The following is a 21,923-nucleotide window of genomic DNA, read 5'->3' as shown; positions in this document are numbered from 1 at the left end:
CCTGCTAACATTAATACTGGATAGGGTATAGAGAACATCTCAAGAATGATAACATTCCATGTTATATCTGATGCTACCTTGCAACCAGCTAATAATAATCTGACAATGACCATAAATACTGGTGCCTAATTCTAGAGTCAAATTCAGAGAAAAGAGGGACTTGCCAAAATCCTAAAAGCTTAATTAAATAGAAAAAAATTCCATCCTTTTCTCACCTCAAGCGGCTGACTGTGTAAAGTTTACAGTGTAAACTTTACAATTGCCCTGAATTTTTTGAAAAATCAAGAAATGCCAAACATTGCATGATCATCTAAAAGGCACAAACAATACAATGTATGTTCAAAAGTGAAAACTTACATGTGGTAAATTAAAGTTCTTCTATCTTCAAATTTTACCACAAGATTTTTACATGAATTTGTGCTGCTAAGCTATTGTTTTCTTTCATAAAATATCACATGTAATCTATTTGCCAAGCTATCACACTTCAATCAGACTTCCGAGCCAATCTATGTTACACTGGATACAACACCTCAAGTTCAGTTACCAATTTTGTGGAGAGGCAAAGATTTTACTGTGATCACAACCATTTCTTGCCATATCATATGACAGCTAAATTCTATTAGTATAGCACAACCAGGAATATGTGCAAGAAAAACTTTTGGATCATCTCTACAGTATTTAACAATTAACCAGACTAAAGAAATCAAAGAACATCCTGCTACGTGAGGAGATACACAGACCTCATAAGTTAATGTTCCGCCACTTGAATCGGGTTGACGTAGTGGAACATTCAAGATAACGCCATTAGCAGATAAAACACAAATAGCTCAAGGTCCTTGTTGTAAAAAGGATATGATCTTCATGGTAACATCCTGCAAACAATAACAGAGGTAATAACAGAAAGACATTAAGATATTTAAAGGATCAAATAAAGACGTATATGACAGAAAGATTTACAACAACTTAATATTCCATACAAAGGGTAATTTTGACTTTTTCTATTTATTTTATGAAAGAATCAGAATACAGCTATTTTTCAATTTATTCTATAAGATTGATCATTTAAGGAACAAGAAACAGGGAACAAATAAACTAGCTCAAGTTTTATAATCTCTGTAAACAAAGCATTGTTTATACTGTTGAATCTCGTATTTTAATGATGAAACCAATTGATAATTGTTTTATGATTTAATCTATATTTTGAGTGATGCAGGACACTTCGATCAAGATAAGACAATTAAAACAGGAATAATCATGTTGGGCCGGAGGAAAACATGTCAGAAGATTGGACGTCGAGCCGGAGGAGCGGTCGACGTATCGACATAAGGCTTCGGGCTATGGATTCGAGCATCGGGTTAAGAAGAGCAAATATTGTGCCAAGGATATCGGAGTTGCGGAGTCAACTGGCCGATTGGGCAATAGGCCGCAAGAGAGGACGATGCGTTGAGGGACCAATGACATGCCGGACCAATGACAACATGATTCAAGCTTAGTAATAATTGTCTAGATCGAAATGTATTTTATATGTGCAGGATTAATTACGGTAGCAAAGCATGAAGCAAAATAAAGTCCCGGAGTCAAGGACGCAATTTCGTTGGGAGTTCGAGAGTTCGTCGAAAGTCCAACTGAGAAGCTCGTCGGAACTCGCCAAGAAAATCGTCGTGAAGCCTAGGAGCTTGCCGGGAGTCCGCCGGAACATTGCCGAGAGATCGCCAGAAGATCGCCTGAAGCTCGCCGGAAGAAACCAAGACATAGGGACTTGTTTAGCTTAAGAAATATCTTAAATTTCGTAATTAGCACATAATTGGGATTGAAATTGGGCCAACCCAATTAGGGGTCAGTTAGGCCCATGTAAGGACTGTGTTGGGCCCAATGAGAGGCCCAAACAGTGTCCCAAGAAGTGACATCGTCGTGGCAAAGTATTCGAGACTGTGTCAGGCGGTGGTACTGCTAGTATGGGCGGTTGTACCGCCCCTAGCAGGGTGTCAGGCGGTGGTACCGCCAATCTGGGCGGTGGTGCCGCCCAGTGTCAGAACTGACACTGGCGGTGGTACCGCCCATATCCGGAAAACCCGGGATGAGATGTTTTTAGGCTCCAAGTTCGAATCAACTCGAAGCCTATAAATACCCCTCTCATCCCTGGTTAAGACACACAAGTATTGAGAGTAAAAAAGGAAAGAAACACTGCTTCAATCTTGTGTGAGCTCCTCTCAAAGTTCTAAGTGTTAGAATAGTTTGAGAGAGGAGTAAGTGGGGGTGTAAGGGTTATCTCCTAAACCCAATTAAAGGAAGATCGATAGTGGATGTCGGTGGCCTCGACGGAAGAGGAATCGACGGAGTGGATGTAGGTCACGACGACCGAACCACTATAAATCGGTTTGCATTTACGTCGAGTAATTTACTTTTATAACGAACTGCCTCTCCTCCTTACTGTGCTTTTACAACGCCTACGCTCGCATAAGCTTTCAAGTTATCTTTACGAAACGATTTTCGTCGAAAACGATTTTATCGTACGAAGGTTTTTTAAACCGACGTAGTTTTTACCGCTGCACTAATTTACCCCCCCTCTCTTAGTGCCGACCCCGCTCTTGATCCTAACAATTGGTATCAGAGTCTCGTTTTCTCATTTGGTTTAACCCCCAAAGAGAAATTGTTCTTTTCGACTTTCAAGAGTGTTACTCTCTCATTCGTCCTCCCTTATTCAATGGGACAAACTATACTTATTGAAAAACTCGAATGAGAGTCTTCTTGTTTTTTTTTATATTTGAATTTATGGAATATTATCGAAAGTGGTTTTAGAAGGTCAACTCTTCCAATAAATCATTGGAATGATTTGGAGAAGAAGACTTTTTCCTTAAATGTTAGAACTATGAACGCTCTATTTTACGCTCTGGATAAAACTGAGTTTAATCGAATTTCTATGTGCAAAACGGTATTTGACATATGGCTCACTCTCGAAATCACACACGAAGGCACTAATAGAGTAAAAGATTCGAAGATTAATTTTTTAATGTATGATTTCGAGCTGTTTCAAATGAAACTAAGTGAGACCATTGGAGACATGTACACCCGTTTTACGAATATCGTTAATAGTTTAAAAGCTCTTGGTAAAAGCTTTTCGAATTTTGAACTCGTTAACAAGATTTTACGATCGCTTTCTAAAAATTGGAATTCGAAAATAATGGCTATTCAAGAATAAAAAAATTTGAATACTTTTTTTGATCAAAGAACTTATCGGGTCTCTAATGACCTATGAAATGATGTACAATGCACGTGAAGAACTCAAAAACCAATTTCCAAAGAACATGAAGGATTTCGGACTAAGAACAATCGAAGACCACTCGAGCATAAGCTCTAAGTGGTGGTGAACTTGAACTCATCACTATGAAATTTAAAAATTTCATTAAAAAAAAAATTAAAGAACAAAAAGAACGGAACTACTTGCTATGAACGCAAGAAGAAGTTGGCAAAAGACGAATCAAGCTCCTCCGAAGACGAGGAGAAAATCGACAAAGGCGAGGTGGTAAACTACACCTTAACGACATTCGACGATGAGATAATAAAAAATACCTTTAATTTATTTCGAAATTACATAATGCTTTTCATGAATTATTTTTAATTTAGTTTAAAATTAATTTTCTTAAAAATTACATGTTTAATAATGAAAATACAAAAATTAGGAATCATGCTTATCATTCTAGTAATTTTAAAAATAATCATAAAAATTACATGTTTATGATAAACAAAATAATTTTGATATTAAATGTTACGAAATCATGTTTAATGAGTTTATCTTTCTAAAATTATGCATGATGATTCTTGTGATTTATGGACTATCGATTTTTACCATAATGAAAGTGGCTTTTTCGATTTAAAAAATGATGCATGTTTTGATTTAACATAAAAAAATGTATGCTTATATGAAATAATGTAAGTATCATGCTTGATGGTTTTATATTTAATTAAGCATGATGATTTGATCTTGATGATTTCCATGATGATATTTGCTCTTTCGTTTTTTAAACTATGATGCATGATTTTTATACGAAAAACTTGAGCATATTTATATAAAATCAATCACTTAACATGAAACACATAGAAAGGAAAATATATTATCATTGGAATTAAAATAGTGAATCTATTTATGTTATGAGTTTTGTGAATCTCCTGAAAATGATTTTGATTTGACGACTTGAATTTGAATGAGTTTTAACTTGATTTTTCGAGACTTATAACTTGAGATTCTCTTTATATAAATCAAGATTTTTCATTATTCTCCTATGATTCTCGCAATTATAATTTAAATTTTCTATTGAATGAATCAAGATTGTTTTATATTTAAAAGGAGATTTGTCAGAATGGTTCATGGTTTTTTAGTATTCATGATCTTGATAATTATGTTTTTGAAACTTTATGTAAATCAAGATTGTTCATCATGATTCTCTCATTTTATCAAAGAGAATATTTTTTAAAATGAATCATAAGTTGTTTTCTCTTGATTTTTCGATACCCACAATTTGAGAAAATGTACTTTGATGCTTGGAACATTTTATGCATAAATTGATTTTTTTCTCTTATAATTCAATACTCCTTTGTTAGCTTGATTGATAAAACAAGAGATTATGTTTATAATATAAATTTATTGTTCTCATAATGTGAAAATTGATGTAAAGGCAAAAGGATTACAAAATTGTATTCTTCCCCTCTTTTTACCGATGATAAATGGAGAGAAAAGAATTGCTAGTATGTAAATCTCTAAAGAGAAAAATTACTAGCTTGCACTTTTAAAAAGAGATGAAAGAATGATGCTATCTTGTGAATTTTGCTATGTTACACATTTCAAGAAAATACAAAAATGATGTTATCTTGTACAGCAAGTTTGAACATCGTAAAGAAAAGCAAATATGCCAACTTGCATATCTTTAAATTTGCTAGCTTGTATGTTATAAAACTTGTATATCTAAAACTTGATAGCTTACATGTTTTAAAATGATATTTTTGCTAGCTTGTATAATGATAAAACTGAAAATTATGTTTAATATACAACGATTTGAACTTGTATTTCTAAACACATGAGAATTGAACTTCTCCTTTTTGTTGATGACAAAGGGGGAGAAGTATGATCATGTTATGCATGATGACATGTTGCAAATATTCGTGATGAAATTTGCAATGACTTGAATTCAGCTTGAATTCAAGGTTCTATCAATATGGCATATTGATAGGGGGAGGTTGTTTAAACTCCATGAGTTAAGGTTAACTCCGTCATCAATTGGTTGTCATCATAAAAAAGGGAGAGATTGTTGAATCTCGTATTTTGATGATGAAACCAATTGATAATTGTTTTATGATTTAATCTACGTTTTGAGTGACATAGGATGCTTCGATCAGGATGAGACAATTAGAGCTGGAAGAATCATGTTGGGCCGAAGGAAAACATGTCCGAAGATTGGATGTCAAGCCGGAGGATCGGTCGACGTATCGACAGAAGGCTTCGGGCCATGGATTCGGGTATCGGGCCAAGAAGAGCGGATATTACGCCAAGGATATCGGAGTTGCGGAGTCAACTGGCCGATTGGGTAATAGGCCGCAAGAGAGGACGATGCGCCGAAGAATCGAACGAAGCGTCGATGGACCAATGACATGCTGGACAACATGATTCAAGCTTAGTAATAATTGTCTAGATCGAAGTGTGTTTTACATGTGCAGGATTAACTACGATAGCAAGGCATGAAGCAAAATAAAGTCCCGGAGTCAAAGACGTGATTTCATTAGGAGTTCGAGAGTTCGTCGGAAATTCAGTCGAGAAGCTCGTCGGAACTTGCCAAGAAGATCGTCGTGAAATCCAGGAGCTTGCTGGGAATTCGCCGGAACATTACCGAGAGATTGTCGGAAGTTCGTCGGAAGATCACCGGAAGCTTGCCGGAAGAAACCAAGACATAGGGACTTGTTTAGCTTAGGAAATGTCTTAAATTTTGAAATTAGCACATAATTGAGGTTGGAATTGGGCCAACCCAATTAGGGGTCAGTTGGGCCCATGTAAGGATTGTGTTGGGCCCAATGAGAGGCCCAAATAGTGTCCTAAGAAGTGACACCGTCATGGCACGGTGTTCGAGACTGTGTCAGGCGGTGGTACCGCCCAGTGTCAAAACTGACACTAGTAGTGATACCGTCCATACCCGGGAAACCCGGGATGATATGTTTTTAGGCTTCAAGTTCGAATCAACTTGAAGCTTATAAATATCCCTCTCATTCCTAGTTAAAACACACAAGTATTGAGAGTAAAAAAAGAAAGAAACGCTGCTGCAATCTTGTTTGAGCTCCTCTCAAAGTTCTAAGTGTTAGAATAGTTTAAGAGAGGAGTAAGTGGGGGTGTAAGGGTTATCTCCTAAACCTGATAAAAGAAGAATCGAGTTGTAAGAAGGAGGTTGATCTTTGCCTATTAAAGGAAGATCGATAGTGGATGTCAGTGGCCTCGATGGAAGAGGAATCAACGGAGTGGATGTAGATCACAACGACCGAACCACTATAAATCGATTTGTATTTACTTTGAGTAATTTACTTTTATAGCAAATTGCCTCTCCATCTTACTGTGCTTTTACAATGCCTACGCTCGCATAAGCTTTCAATACCGCTGCACTAATTCACCCCACCCCCCACCCCTCTCTTAGTGCCGACCCGGCTCTTGATCCTAACATATAGCAATTCAGAAATTTCTTTACAGTTAATGTAAGTCCAAAATAACAAGATATAAATATGAATATTTTCATATCCTATATGGTTACTGAAGTTCATGCCTGATTTATAACTGTCTGTATCTCATTGCTGATTAAAAGTAGACTGAGATATGGTTTCCCACTATTCGACCTATATCCATTCTGTTCTCATCCATAATGCCAGAGCAATATGATTCTGCATTTTAGTCTCATAGGGTTATCATTCATCGAAAACATAATGTTGTCAGTAACACCAAATAGCTCTTTCATAATGTCATTCCCTGTGGATCAAACTTTACCGAGCAAACAAAAAGGCTTCAACTTCAGCAATATAAATATAGATGGTGAATCATGAATGTAATGGATGCTAGCCAGGGAAACACCACAATGGGGCCAAGGGCGCCACTATACTGCTGATTTTTGAAAGGCAAACCCCACTGGCTCAGCTTACTTTAGGCCTCAGGTTTTGGGAGGCCTTATACAAGACATAAAGTAACCTGTAACACACATATAGGGATCTTTTAAATTACCGTTTGTTGGCTGTGCTCATGTGGACCATTTTTTTTAGAAAAAGATCGGACTGAATCCATAATAATAAAATGTCAAACAAAGACCATATATTTTTCACACTCCTTGGTTGGTTTCAAGCAGGCGTATATTAGCAACAGATCCACAAGATAAATGTAGCCAAATGGCCTTCCACATTGGAAAATCTGGGAGGGATTTCAGTTGAAAATTTTAACCATGTTGAACATTTGCATCTTCTTAATCAGATTTTATCAGCATCGATGATGACACCAGACAACAGATGATATAGTTTAGAGTTTTAAGCTTGATATGTTTTGTGTGTTCTTCACCAAAGCTGTTCACTAGCTCAGCCTACCTGATGTCACTCCAATTCCCACAGCCTACTTGCCTTAAGCATAATACACAATAATGATGCATTATATATGCTGGACAGTCTATAATTGATTTTAGCATGCGGTAGACTACGTTGTTAATGGATTACAGCTGATGAAAATTTAGGTTCAAGGAAGCAGTACTTCACCAGAAGAAACATTGATGACATGAGGTGTGAAATTGGCACCAGCAGAGCAAACCACCATCTCTCCTGCATGATATAGTTTAAATAATTAGAGATTCTATAGTGGACCAACTTAATCGCGAAGAAGGTTTTCAAAATACTGGAGAAAAATCTCAAGGCAAATTGAGGAAAAACTATCGCTAGTAAACTCTGCAGTCAACTAGTTCATAGATTTAGCAGATATGACTGGAGAATAACACATGGTATTGCAACATACAGCTCTATCAGTTCATTATTTTTAGGACATGAAATAATGCCAAAGACACTACGATCCACAGAGTTCGACCAAACATGTTCTGTTGTTAACTACAAATAGCAGTTGAGATTGGTGTCCAGCATTTGAAAATGTCAACATCTGCTCTTACTATGGATACCACAAAACTACAAACCCTAGCTGAAAGGTGCAGGTTCCCAATTGCCCTAGTCAACAACACCTGCCAGATGAGATCTGTGGAAAGAAATCAAGACAGATGGTCCCGTCACAGGTCACACGGACTTGTTTCACCTGCTTCACGAAGTCAAGTTGACAGCTGACTCAGATGGGAAGGAACACAGAGAGAGAGAGAGAGAGGCACAATAAACCATTCTGGGTTCCAAGGCGGACACAGACACAATCCACAGAACCTCCATGAAAGCCGAAGGACGATCAACACGAATCAGAAACAGCAGAAAGAACAATGTTAACAAGAAACAAGAAAATTGTCCAGTTAGATCCTAAATTAATATCGATAGGCGTTCGATGTCGTGTTCATGAATTGGGATGCGCGATTTCGGATGACAAAGGAAACGAAAAGGAAATCAGACGGTGCAAAACAGTCGCCCGATTTCATCGAAGGGGAAAGAAACAAGCCCGGCAAGGGCAAGAAAGGCCAAGAAGGGATGGCGAATACCTAAAGACTCCATCGCTAGCCGGTAGTGTGGTGTCTTGCTCACCGAACCCGTTGGCCGCCCTCTACCCCGCTTCATCGCCGAACCGCGGCCGCCGACGTGTACTCGACGCCTGTCGGCACGGACGCCAAGATCGGCATCGGGTTCAGCGGCCGCAGCAGGTTCCCGTCCGGCCCATACTTCCTCGGCCGCCCCCTCTTCTGCTTTATCGGCTCCGTGACCGGCCCGACCGCGACTCTCGCCGGCGGAACCGCCTCCCACGGCAGGTAACCCACCGGTATCGCCAGCAAGATTCTCCTCCCTTGCGAGGCGGCGGTGGAGGATGGTATCTCCCTGACGCGTTGGCCGCCGCCATGGCTGGAGAAGTTAACGCTCCTTCCCTGGTCTCCATGCGTAGATGAACCTCAAGAAACACTGAAAGAACCTGCAGACGAGGCTGGAAGGAGCTCTCCTTCGCCCGCCGGGTTCCGATCTTTAGGGTTCCTTCCAGCTCTCGCCATCGGAGGTCACCACCACGAGCTCCACTGCAGCAAAAATTAAAATAAGAAAAAGGAACAGAGATTTCGTTGAAAATTCTTCGCTAATTTTTCATGCCTCTTCTAATCGATATGGATTGCTGCCGATTTCAGACGACAATAAAAACAAAAAGAGGAACAAAAGGAAGACACGAGAGTGAAGATTTCAGACGACAACAAAATCAAGAAGTGGAAGAAAGCAAGCAAGAGAGGATGAGAGAGAGAAGAAATTATTATTGGAACTGCAAAAGTCGGGTGAGAAATGTAAAAGAAAGACATAATACTAATAAATATGATATAACAACTCGATTATTTTAATGATTAGCGTTACAAAAATCGAAATATACCGAACCGGGAACTGAAATGTTATTATTTGTTAGAAAAACAAGGAAATATGATTTGATGAGAGGATAGGATGATGTCAGCATTGCATAGGTGGCATCGCCTGGACGGAATCCAACTGAATCAGCCATAGAAATTTTCGGGACTGGATGTAGCGTAGCCTTTGGCACACCAGATCTCGGTGTGACCCACGCTAACTAGGTCCGCATTACGGGCTTACGTAACCCTGGAGATTTTCCGTGTTGGTTCAGCCATGTTGTCGTTTGGGCACGCCGCGTAAGATTTATGTTGTCGTGTTGTCGGAGGCGTAGAGAGCGTTGAAAGGTTGACCAACGGTCGGCAAGGAATTGACCCCAAAGCATGAAAATATACATGGAATCTTCGATTTCTCACTTCCCTTCCCGTTACGTACAAAACCCTAAGGTTGAGAAGCCACCAACTGGTGGTGCATACAGACCAGGAAGCTAAGAACATGACTTGATCAACCCCAAGTTGTACAGGTTTCTCCTAACTAAACTGCCCAGGTAGAACAACCCAGTGCCGACACCTCCCAGAGATGCTTCCCTGTCGGTTGACTCCTTGCGGCAGAATCGCGGCCGTTGCTCCTCCTTCACCTTGAGGTGATCAAAACCAATCCTCAGTCGGACGGCCTCGATCGCCTTGGGATCCGCGGCTTGCCCGGCGGCGTCCGTCACGTAGAAGACATCCGACGCCATGTCGCCTTTCGTCGACGCCTCTGCTCTCGTCACCAGAAGCCCGTTCTCCCGGAAGGTTCGGGTTACATCGGAAAGGAGCCCCGGCCGGTCCTCGATGCAAAGTTCCAATCTCGTGCCCTGTGACCATCCACAAGATCAGGACTACTAATCTTTTGCAGGAAGTAGGATGCGTTAAGGCTTCGGTTATTTACCTCTGATGCTCTCCTTTCGATGGCGGCTTGCAAGCATTGGATCACTCGGTGCCTCTCAGCTTCTGAATCGATGGGGCTACCATTCTTATGCCTTATGTAGAACTCCTGAACGGATCACAGGTCGTAATTAGCCCGAAAGACTAGGAAAGACGGAAGATTTGTCCCAGTTTGTGGATCATGAGCTGTTGAGGAAAAGATCGCACCTGATGAGCTGAATCACCATCAGTGTCGATGGTGCCGTGAAACACTACATACTGCATGTCCGTTAGCGTCCACACGATGTCGAACAGCAGCTTCGGTCGGTCGCGACACTGCACGTTGACGACGGAGTAGCCACGCTCGTCCCAGTTCTGGACCGAGACGAAGGTTGATGAGGCAGGAGCCGATGGACAGCGGTCGTAGTCTCGGTCGGCGAGCATCAGCTGGTGGAGTCGACTGTCGGGGTGGGCGACGGCCATGGAGGTGACAGCCGTCTTGCCGCTGCGGACGCCATGGTCGCCCTTGAGGACGTGGCGGAGGCGGGACTCGATGCGGTGGATCCTCTGCGCATCATCGAGGGGCGAGCCGGAGAGCTGGTCCTTGAGGAAGAGGATGCACGCGACGCGGCCGTCGTGCGTCCACACCGTGGCCTCCACCACGTCGCATTGAAGGTCGGCAAGCACGGCGAAGACTTCGGAGAGGAGGCCCGGGCGGTCCGTCCCCGTCAGCTCCAAGGCCGTGAGCCCTTCGCAGCGGTGGCTTATGTTGATTTCCGGGTTCCCCGTGTCCAAAGACTGTATTTTCAGGCCACCGTCAGAAAATAAGGTGGGATGTTTCGGCCGCGTTGTCGAAGTGAGGGGAGGAGGAGAAAGTTCTAGACCTGCTCGAGGTAGGAGATGACGCTGTCATCGGTGAGCTTGTTGCCGAACTGGTCGGTGACGTGGAAGACGTCCATGAACCAGCGGCCATCGGAGGAGATGTAGGCCTTCTTGACAGAGAGGTTGAGGTCGGTTAGGACATGGATGGCTTCGAGGAGAACGCCGTGCTTCCTCGACGCGCTGTCAACCTGTCGTTGGTTTCCATTAGAACCACAAAAGAACCTAACCATGCGGAACTACGACTCCTTACCTTGACGAGAGTTGCGATCGGGCAAACAGCATTGTCGATGACGACCCTACAGCGATACAACAAATGAGAAAGATGATCATTACACTGTGTCAATGAGATTTCATTTCTTTTTCCTGGCAAAGATCGGTTTACAAATCGAACGAAATTTTGAAGTTGAAGAAAGATTGGATTTTTATAGGAGACAAAACCATAGGACTTGAAACAAAAAAAGAAAACAGAGCTTTAAAAGCTCCATTAAACTTACTTAGGAGTGTTCATCCTGATGACGAGCTTCTCGTACTCATCCAAATACGCCGGCTTCTCCATAACCCCTGTTGCTCCGCTTTTCACAGCAATATCTCCGGCAAGAGGACGGGGAGGACACGAAAGAAGAAGGCGTTCGAAGAATCCGCCGCTGCCTTCGGTATTTGAAACCCCTTCAAGAGCACCAACCGGACCGAGCGGGGGCCACATGAACCCGATGGGGCCCAGCCGCAGGGACAAGTGAGGCGAAGTCAGCGACGCGGGGACTCGCGTGCGACAACGTGGGCTAAGCCGGGTTCGATTCGGGGCCGCAATCTAATTCCGATGCCTGTGAGCATACTTAATTGCTGCTTTCCACGTAATCGAAGAGCCAAATCCACAGAACACTGAATTCAGGAACTCCTGTTGCATCCACTAGTTAATGATTCATGCAAGACCAGTCATAATTAGAGCACGCGTGGGATGATTCGGCGGCATGAAAGATCAGATATAATAACTGCTCCATTAAGAAGCACGACCACCGTAGTTGAGAAGAGATGGAACTCCACAAAGCCTTCCGCACGACCACCGTCGATGCCGACATGTTTGCAGCAGTAATTAACGTGTGTCGGACTCGTTATTATTACGGCAAGCATGGAGTAAGGATTATAATAGCGCAACATTCAATGCAGCCATACGGTGTGGTGCGGCTAAACTGCTCTCTCTCTCTCTCTCTCTCTCTCTCTCTCTCTCGTGCATGTTCGACGCCTCCGTCGTGCGTCGCACAACCTCGTTCATGGCGGAGGAGTGAGCACAGACTGGAGCAAGGCTGGGCGTCGACCCACGGCAGGTTTTGTCAACTCGCAACGTGCTGCAATCTGCCCGCGGAAATGTCACGTTCTGTTCACGAAGGATCTAAATTTATGTGCTGCAGATCTCAACATAATCTTACTTCTTAATGACAATTATTTAGAGTCAGAAAAAAATACATATTGATTGATCTGTTGGTGGTCGTCGAGAGCTCAAAGAACGAGTTTTGTGAACTATCACTGGTCGTATGACCCAGCAGACTATAAGAGCCATTTGCCCCCTCCTCCATAGTATATGATAAGTGAGGAATAACATGACTCACACGAGAGCATCGCACGGTGATACGTGATTGACATGTCAAACGTTAAAAAATCATATCGATTACACAAGGCTCGCACATGATGATCGGATCCGAAAACATGTGACCGTCGCTGGTACTACGTGATCGAGCAATCGATCATCTTCATCATAACTCATAATCAGCACCGTTCGATTAGTCCAACTAGTTTAAACTTCAAATATTAACTTGATCGTGGAAGAAATATTTGTCGGGATTTCACGACTTAATTTTTTAAGTTGAACGCAAATGTAAATAGTGATTTAGACTGAGAAACATACTTGGAACAGGTCTCAATATGAATCACCGTCACCACTCAAACAATACTTGAAGAAGTTTTATTAAATAAATAAAATAGATTTAGCTTGAATATATTAACATGTTCCCTCTCCATTAGAGGAAGGATTTCCCTCAACAGAATAAACAGAATAGAGAGATTTCCTCGTATAGTTGGGGAAATATAGTAATCGCTGTGAGGGCACAAGCATTCCCTTCGTTCTTCTTACGTCCACCTTTAGTTCTCCTTAAGTCCGTCGACTGTTGGTAGATCAGTGAAGAGACTACCGCGATGAGGAAGATGACCTTTCGTTCTCCTTAAGTCCGTCGACGCGATGAGGAAGATGAGGATTGGCCGTGTCGACTGTTGGTAGATCAGTGAAGACTACCGCGATGAGGAATATGAGGATTGGCCGTGGAGTCTCTCAGGAATGTGGTTGCAGCAGCGTTGGTCGCTGGTCGAAGGCAAGAGTGAAGCTTCGCTTTTCTCACTACATACCATAATAGAAATAATAGAAGATAAAAATAATAATTGAAGAAGTTTTATTAAATAAATAAAATAATTTTAGCTTGAATATATTATCATGTTCGCTCAACAGAATAAACAGAATAAAAAAATTTCTTGAGAAATCTTATCTTCTATCAGGAAATCTTATCTTCTATCAATAACAACTTACAGTTTCGCTTCTTATTCCACAGTTCATGATCACAACTAAGGGGAACGATTGAAGCAAGTCGTCGATCTGAGCTACAAAGTCTAGCTCACGAAGCAATGAAAGGATCTTTTGAATCCCCTTTCCGCTGGACTTTAGTGCAGCACCAACCCCGGAAATATGACATCATGCTCCCTAAAACAGTCGCAATGGCAGACAAGCTTCATGAGCCATGCACCCACTTCCTATCAACGGATCGTCTTTGGCACAGCCAAAATATCCGTAAGTCATTATAGAGACATTTTCTCGTGGCTAATTTCACATACAGACGCAGTCAAATGACAGCACTAAAAGAAAACTTTAGTTAATAAACATAATATTAGTCAAATTGGATCGTAACAAGTGACATCAATACGGATCGGTGAGTTTGAAATTTATAAAAACGAAGGTTTCTCAAATTATTATTATTTTATTTATCTTTCCTAAGGATAAAAACACCAAGAAACAACACACACACACTACATTAATAGTTACAATGCATAGCACGGCATACATTTTCAAGTTTTTGAAGGATGTCGTTTACGGTGACAAAATCAAATAAAATTGTTTCACATAATATAAATTGATGTTGAAAATTAAAATAAAACTTTATCATATCTTTTCTTAGAGTTGGTGTTAAAAATTGACTAAGTCTTAGCAAGAATAAGAGATTTTTTGTAATTAGATTAGGACATTATTTTGATACATAAGATTTGTCACCTTATAAAAGTTGACATATAGAGCGATGACTATTTCCAACCAATAGTTAATGAATTATTTCATTTCCAACTGCATTTGATTTGCTAGTCAATTAAAATCTTCACCCAAATATGCCCTGAATCAAATAGTTCACATGAGGCCCATCCGGTCCACACAACGCTCAGCAATAGTGACTCTATATGTACCTTTAGCCTCTATTTAGGCTTATTTAATATCAAGTCTAATCTAAGGTGATCGACATATGGCATTTCACAACTATACATTCACTTAATCTTATATATATATATATATATATATATATATATATGTTCCAAAATGCATCCTAACTCAGTGATTCTAAACCGCATGTCCTCAAATGCTTAGTTTCAAAGGTTAATGATCATAAGTTCATCAAGTTCCCATAAATCAAAAATAGGTCTTCTCATACTTCCGACGTGAGGATAAATTAAACGAGAGGGTTCCACAAGTTTTCTATAGATAACGAGTAGGATCAAGTTCGAAGTCAACGATCGACAAGCTATTAAAGTCCATAATTACATTAGAGAAGCCTAATTATAGAATCCTCCACATCCACTTTGTCTTTCATCATCAGGTCACTCAAAAGGCTGAATATAACTGCACGAAACCAAGGATGCAAAGAGAATACTCTGCCTCGCCAACGTACTACCCTCTACCATGAACTAACTTGCAGAACAAAAGAATGATTGCAAAAGGAGGATTCTTTAAATTTGCAGGTAAAATGGTGTTACAATATTACTGGTTTCACTGCAATTCAGGTGCTTTAATTTAGACTTCGAGTACGCAAAGAGAAGTTTAACCCTCGGCCAACGATGTGTTCTTAGTTAACGAGGAACACGAATCCTATGCCCTACCAAAACCAGTGGCCCTAGGTTTATTAGTATTTCCTGCTGCTTTCCAACCATGCAACCCCACAGCTAGCGAGTAGCAAGGATCGTCAAACCGGGTTGAGCGAAATGAAAGCTGTGATCGCTGAGGGCCAGTTTGAGCTCGTTGAATCATCCTTTCCAAAGTACCATTTAAAGCTGCGTTTATCATGCAAGCAGTGTCGAGTCCTTGCATAGAAAAGAGGTACCGAGGGAAAATGGAAAAGCTTTGCATCGTAACTCAGCTGCCGTTTAATTGCAAGTTGCAGCTGCGTTGATGGAGACATATCACGATTCTTTCGAAAGATTCACCGGTCTCAATCGACGTGAGAGCCGGTCCTTCGTCCAGTACAAGCCAATGATGGAAGCTGGAGCTTCAACTCAGCCAGCTGCAGGTGAGGGAAGAACAACGGATGATTCCAAAGCGGTCTCCATCACTCACATGGATTCCCTCTTCGTGGTTGGCAGTCGCAGCTGCTAATAAAAATAGCTCCCGGGATGCTCGCTGATGGAAACATTAGTTTAAGCGCTGGGTGCTCAAGAGCTTTCTGATCTGGTCTTCTCTTGGAGGTTGAGGTGCAGCTCTCATGGCCTTCCTGCCTCCGGCTCTCAAAGTGGACTTTGTCGAAAGCGAAAAGCCCACGGCATTGTGTTTGGATTCGAGGCAGACGTTGGTGCCGTTCACATGGCCGCGGCTGCTTCCTCCGGGTGGTCCACCTGAATTGAACTCGGTGCATGACACATTAGTTTATGCGACGATGTTAAATGGCATGGCTCCTTGACAGCAAGGAAAGGATTATTATTGTTGCGGGTGGCATTATGATCACCGTTTGTGGAGCTTTGAGTTGCTGCTGCTAACAGTCGCTTCTGCAATGTCCTTGTCCACTGAGGATTCTCCGTTCACTGTTGTTAATGAAGAGAGAGATAGAGAGAGCGCGAAAAGCGGAGGACCGGTGGGCGTGCCGTGTCGGCGCACCGCACGCGCCGGGCAAAGCTCTCGCCTCTCGAAGCGCGCGTGCGGTGCATGCGAGTGGATGACGTGAAGACCCGACCGCCTCGCTTTCCGCCTCGGCAACAGCTTCGTTTGGCCTCTGCGTTCTTCTCGCTTCACCCTCACCCTTCATGAAGACTGCATCATTTTGATGTTTAGATATCGCCGAAGTGAGCTCCAGCATCATCTCCGGCACATGTCCATGATTCTGATATATCCCGTCATCGGTTTCCGACGTCGCCGGTTTAACTGCACGCACTTGACGTTCAAAATGCTGGCACACGCGTGCTGCCGAGATTCTAATATTGGCATTTGCGTCAACTCCAATTTCTATTTACCTATATGTAATAATGATGCGATTGCGAGGTTACACTCTCCTTGATTTGAAGATCGATATAATGTGTTGCAGTCCACCAAATTCGACCCGGATAACTTAATTGCCTAAAGAACAACACAAGTAGACTAGTATTTATTTTCTTTACTGTTCCTATTATTATTCGTGGGATAAGGATGGTGACAAAGATATGGTTCAGGCTATTCTAAAGGGAGAGTCTCCCGCAAACACACACCTGAATCGATCCTCCTCGATACCATATCGCATTCTGAGCCACTCCCTCGTCCCTGGTAACAAGACCTATGGTGAGGAGAAGTAGTTGCTTGAGCTCCTTATCCTACGCGATCAGTAAAACTCCTTCCTGAGTTCAGCCTCCAATGTCTTCTTGCGATGTTTCCCACCTGCACGGTGTACGATGATCCATCAGACGTGCTGCAAATTTTCAGCTTTAGTTTCGCGTCTGGTAGCTCTTCCCCTCGAGCCGCAGGTGTTCTCCCTCTCATGTACCGAGTTCTTGGCCAACGTCAAAGGATCGCATTGGGCGGCGGCACTCGCGTTGGAGCACCGAAAGAGGGGCGGTGGGGATTTGCTGTCTCGACTCGAGACGGTCCAAGGTTCACACGAGATGAGATGGCGGCTTCCGGTAGGTCGAGCATGCAGAGCCCAGAGCCGCGTCGGTGGTCCCCACAACCTACACCGTGCTCTGCCGCACGGTCCGGTCGGAAGACTCGGTGGTCGGGGAGGTCTTCCTGCTTCGTCTGAGACGGCCATGACCGCGGAGGGAGGAAGGGCGGGGTTGGCGCCACCGTTAATGATGGTGGTCCTCCCGAGATTTGAGGCGGCCTCCGTGACAACTCCCGACCACCCCCGCCGCTTATTATTTTACCACGATAAAGCCACCACATGCGTCGCCTGCCGGGCCTCCGCCATGGCGGACGAATCCCCCGGTTGTTTCGAGGTGAATGACGAAAAGGCCACTGTGGCGAGTGATCCGCACATCAGACCGTGGAAAGCACTCGCGTTCCCGGCAGGGTAGGAACGTAAATAATGCACAACAATCGGGGTGGTTGGCGAGTGAATGATTGGTCTGTAGCGAGAACACGATCGCTAACCTAATCTGATGTCGACGTAGCTGACCTTGACTCGATCGAGACATAGATGGAGGAGTTGGTGCACCAGATACAAAGGCTTTTGGTGTATGCTTTGCAGGATAAGAGCTACAGAGAGCGAAACATGAGGAGCTACGTACAAGCGGAAACGGCGGTGTCTCATCACAGTAAGGAGGGGACACGGAGGAAGTAGAACAGGAATCAGCAGCAGGAGGTGGTGGTGATCACCCAAGGAAGGGAGAGACAGAAGGCGGTAGGGGTTTCGGGAGATGGAAACAGAAAGGGGACTACAGACGTTGACAGGGTCGACGGTGTCTTACCAACACCCTATCCTGGATTCATCTCCTTCCTTGCTTTGACATACTCGAACGCTGAGTCAATCCCTAAACCAGTTCCGAACCCGCACCCTTCCTCTTCCTCCTCCGAAACCACTCCGACAGCAGCCACTACTTATACCCAATTTTCCAAGGAAAGAATGAGGAGATGGAGGAGTTTGGCTTTCCCTCTCTCTACGGAGCAGTGACCTGACTGCGTGCTAGAAAGCAAGGAAGAAAGGAAAAGAGACGGCAGACAGACAGACGGCCGCCTCGCTTTCCTTCTTTTTCTTCTCTTTCTCTGCTAATCAATCAAACTCTTTTTTCGGCTTCGTTCATCCTTCTCCTGTTCAATCGTTCTTTCTTTCTTTCTTCCTGCTTTCTTCTGCTGGACTGTTTCAATTCCCACGTCCATCCAAGTTGTGTTGTATCAGCAAAATAATTTGAGCGAGAAGGAAATCTATTGCACAGGAAATGGATCCGATGACGGCATCCACACATGGCCACCATCTCCCTCCCTTCCGCGCACGAGATTTCCACCACCTCCACCATTCGCCGCAAGTACCCCAACACTTCCAAACGCAGCAGCAGCAGCAGCCCAAGATCGAAGAAGAGCACAGCAGCCTCCACCGCGGCAACATGGATGACAGCAGCAGCAACAACAACAATAACTTTATAGGTAGCAACAGTTCGAACAGCGCTGACGGAAAGGAGCAGGCGCCGATGACATCGCCCGGCAGCGGCGGTGCAGAGGGGGAGATCAATCGCAAGCCACGGGGCCGGCCGCCAGGCTCGAAGAACAAACCGAAGCCACCGATCATCATCACCAGGAACAGCGCCAACGCGCTACTGTCCCACGTGATGGAGATCGCCGGCGGGTGCGACATCTGCGAGAGCGTCGCCACCTTCGCGCGCCGGAGGCAGCGCGGCGTCTGCATCCTTGGCGGCAGCGGCACCGTGATCAACGTCACCCTTCGCCAATCGGCCTCCCCCGGTGCCGTCGTCACCCTCCGTGGCCGGTTCGAGATCCTCTCCATCTCCGGATCCTTCCTGCCGCCGCCGGCGCCACCGGCCGCCACAGGAATGACCATCTATTTGTCGGGCGGGCAGGGACAGGTCGTCGGAGGGAGCGTGGTCGGGCCGCTGATAGCATTGGGCCCCATCATCATAATGGCAGCGTCGTTCGGCAGCGCCGCCTACGAGCGTCTCCCCCTCCCGGAGGAAGAGGGTCTACAAGCGCAGGGGCCACTTGGATCACCAGATTTTGTGGGGCAATCGCCGCAGGCCCAGCAGCAGCTGCTGCCCGACCCCAACAACCCGCTCTTCCACAACCTGTCGCCGAGCTTACTCAACAACATGCAGTCGCCTGCGGACGCTTACGGATGGGGCGCCGGAGGAGTTCGTCCGCCATATTGATTCGATTAAAGTTTGCACTCGTTCACTATCTTGCTTTCTTTTCTTCCCTTCTGTTCTTTCTCAGTTGGATTGTCTTCAGATGGGGTTTGTTCTCGTTACTTTGGCTTCTCTCGTTAGGTTGACTCATCTTAGAAATAGCTTGTACAAATCCGGAGATTCTTAGTGGCTGAACTTTGCGAACGAAACGCTTAATTGATGAATATGTCATATGGGGGAAGAAGAGAATGGAAGAATTATGAGTCTGTTTCTTTTCTTTTCTCTCCAATTAACTGCGTACATCTCCCATGCACAGAGAGTTCCGTTCATCCTTTTCGACAGAAGGCAGAGTGAGAAAGAAAGGAACAAGCATTGTACTTGAGCTCTAGCATCACTATCTGTTGCTTCGAAGACCACTCCGGTTTCCACAACTCAGTTCATCGCTTCTAGACTCCATTCCTAAAGCTCTCCATCATCCTGTCTAATGGCATTCATAAGCTCTTTTACAAGACATTACTATCATGCACGACTTTTGGTCTTCACAAACTCCTTACCCGACAATACTCCTGTCTTCAGCCATTCTTGAAACAAAACCTAGCAAATTGTCCATTTGCACTGACATTTTACGATGCTTTATCTTCTTCTTCTTCTTCTTCTTCTTCTTCTTCTTCTTCTTCTTCTTCTTCTTCTGTGGTATGAGGGAATTCCTCTTCCTGTCCCGTTGACAGCAAGAGGGTCAGATGGCCGAGCAAAGTCTGGTAACTTGGAGTAACAACAAGGAGTCATGGAGGACTGTCCTACACGTGCATTCTTTCTCATCGGCTTCTTCCCGAGGCAAACCAGCCAGCTTGAAAACAAGGAATCAAGTAGGGGTGCAAACCTACTCTGCCTCTCACATGAAGAAGAAGCAGCAGCCGCAGCAGCAACAGTAATGGCAGAAGCAGCACGCGCAGAGGGGTCGACAGGCATGTATATGTTTAACCTCCTCCGTACATTACTGGCCAGCTTCCACATAGGAGACTTATCTTCTTCTTCTTCATCATCAAAATTGGTCTTCAAACTCCAATTGAAGACTTTTGTTCTTGACGATCTTTCAACTCTCTTCGGCCATTGTGTGGGGAGAACGATCGGCCATGTTTCTGCTGCTGAATTGTCGATTTTACGCCTTTTTGTTTTCGTCATATCCTCTTCATGTTAGTCAAATTATGTTGCAAAGTCAAATGATCGTTCATCAAATTTCAGGTCTGATTTTAGAGTATGCAATTTAGGTTTATGCAATTGCTCCCATGCATTATATATCTCCTTGGTTGCAGTTTTTCTCATAAATTCCAACAATACATGTGTTTTATTTCTTTTCTATAGGGAAACATTCCAATGTACATGTGTTTTAGAGCTTTAGGATCGCATTGAATCAATTTTTTTTTTTCTTCAGTTTATCTTAGATATGAAAGTTTCTAAATATTTTTTAAATAATTCAAGTACAAGTATAGTTTAGATAAAGTTTATTATGCATTCCTTTTTAATTGTGCAGATAAACTATTATATTTTCTTCCATTTGCCTCATGATACTAAGTTACATCAGGAAATCGAGGTATCATGATCATATTATTGTTATATGAACTTGTCTGAAACTTAGTAAGATCAATCGTTCTTTTGAGAATTCATGGATTTGTCAGTGACAAGGTATGCATAATGTGAGAGAAAGGGAGGATAGCTGTTCGAGAATTCATGGATTTGCTAGTGACAAGCTATGCATAATGTAAGAGAAAGAGATGATCATATGTAAGTGTAATTATTTTCAAATAATAATATATTATTAGTTCAAGTTTAAATTATTTAAAATATATTAAATTAAAAAAACACTTATAAAATATATTTAATTAAAAAAACACTTATAAATTCTATCTAATCAACTTATTTAAAACTAAAAATCTTCAAATCAATTTATCTTAAGATTTTTATCTTTAATTAACTTATCTAAAAGGATAAGAATCTTAACATTCTCTAAAAATAATACTTTAAATCTTAGCAATCCCCCTTAAAGTATATTTATCCTTGCTTTTGATCTCTATAGCCTTAATAACTTATTGAGGTACTTTTTTGGGATAAAATGATGTTAAATTTCAATAAGCTTGGTTCTTGTATGATAAATTAGATTTGTAGTTAATTTTAAATCACTTTGATTATCGCATTATAGAATACTTGGGTTGTTAATTTGATAATAAATATCCTCAATCAAATGCCTAAGTCAAATACACTTAAGTAAGAAAGCCTTATATTCTG

General features: G+C 42.9%; 2 protein-coding genes across 4 annotated transcripts; one reads left to right on the top strand and one right to left on the bottom strand.

Annotated features, from left to right (window-relative positions):
* Positions 1-603: 603 nt before the first annotated feature.
* On the bottom strand, positions 604-11,922 carry LOC103977913 (ACT domain-containing protein ACR8). 3 transcript variants are annotated; one of them, XM_065142909.1, is made up of 8 exons: positions 11,804-11,922; positions 11,560-11,605; positions 11,312-11,497; positions 10,656-11,225; positions 10,453-10,557; positions 8,691-10,378; positions 7,765-7,827; positions 604-872 (listed from the first exon to the last, which is right to left on the bottom strand). In XM_065142909.1, the coding sequence occupies exons 1-6, from the start codon at positions 11,863-11,865 to the stop codon at positions 10,010-10,012; spliced, it is 1,338 nt and encodes a 445-aa protein (XP_064998981.1). In that variant the 5' UTR covers positions 11,866-11,922; the 3' UTR covers positions 604-872; positions 7,765-7,827; positions 8,691-10,009. The 3 variants fall into 3 exon arrangements, with proteins under 3 accessions (XP_064998981.1, XP_064998982.1, XP_064998980.1); XM_065142910.1 differs by lacking the exon at positions 604-872 and having other exon boundaries at positions 7,641-7,827; positions 8,691-9,212; positions 9,283-10,378; XM_065142908.1 differs by lacking the exon at positions 604-872 and having other exon boundaries at positions 7,641-7,827.
* A 5,176-nt stretch (positions 11,923-17,098) lies between these two features.
* Positions 17,099-19,917, top strand: LOC103977912 (AT-hook motif nuclear-localized protein 22). The gene has a single exon (XM_009393568.3). The coding sequence runs from the start codon at positions 18,723-18,725 to the stop codon at positions 19,662-19,664; it is 942 nt and encodes a 313-aa protein (XP_009391843.2). The 5' UTR covers positions 17,099-18,722; the 3' UTR covers positions 19,665-19,917.
* Positions 19,918-21,923: the final 2,006 nt, after the last annotated feature.

This window comes from Musa acuminata, chromosome BXJ3-3 (genome assembly GCF_036884655.1).
Source record: "Musa acuminata AAA Group cultivar baxijiao chromosome BXJ3-3, Cavendish_Baxijiao_AAA, whole genome shotgun sequence".
NCBI classification, from domain to species: domain Eukaryota; kingdom Viridiplantae; phylum Streptophyta; class Magnoliopsida; order Zingiberales; family Musaceae; genus Musa; species Musa acuminata.
Note: the sequence above shows the minus strand (reverse complement) of the source record. Positions and strands in the feature narration are given on the sequence as shown.

What these genes read in the sequence shown, in the direction of transcription:
- LOC103977913 (XM_065142909.1), bottom strand. Translation starts at nt 11,865, where the DNA reads ATGGAGAAGCCGGCGTATTTGGATGAGTACGAGAAGCTCGTCATCAGG. An exon ending in TCATCTCCTACCTCGAGCAG is followed by an intron (nt 11,226 to 11,311) that starts GTCTAGAACTTT and finishes CTGAAAATACAG; the next exon opens with TCTTTGGACACGGGGAACCC. An exon ending in ATGGTGATTCAGCTCATCAG is followed by an intron (nt 10,558 to 10,655) that starts GTGCGATCTTTT and finishes TGATCCGTTCAG; the next exon opens with GAGTTCTACATAAGGCATAA.
- LOC103977912 (XM_009393568.3), top strand. Translation starts at nt 18,723, where the DNA reads ATGGATCCGATGACGGCATCCACACATGGCCACCATCTCCCTCCCTTC.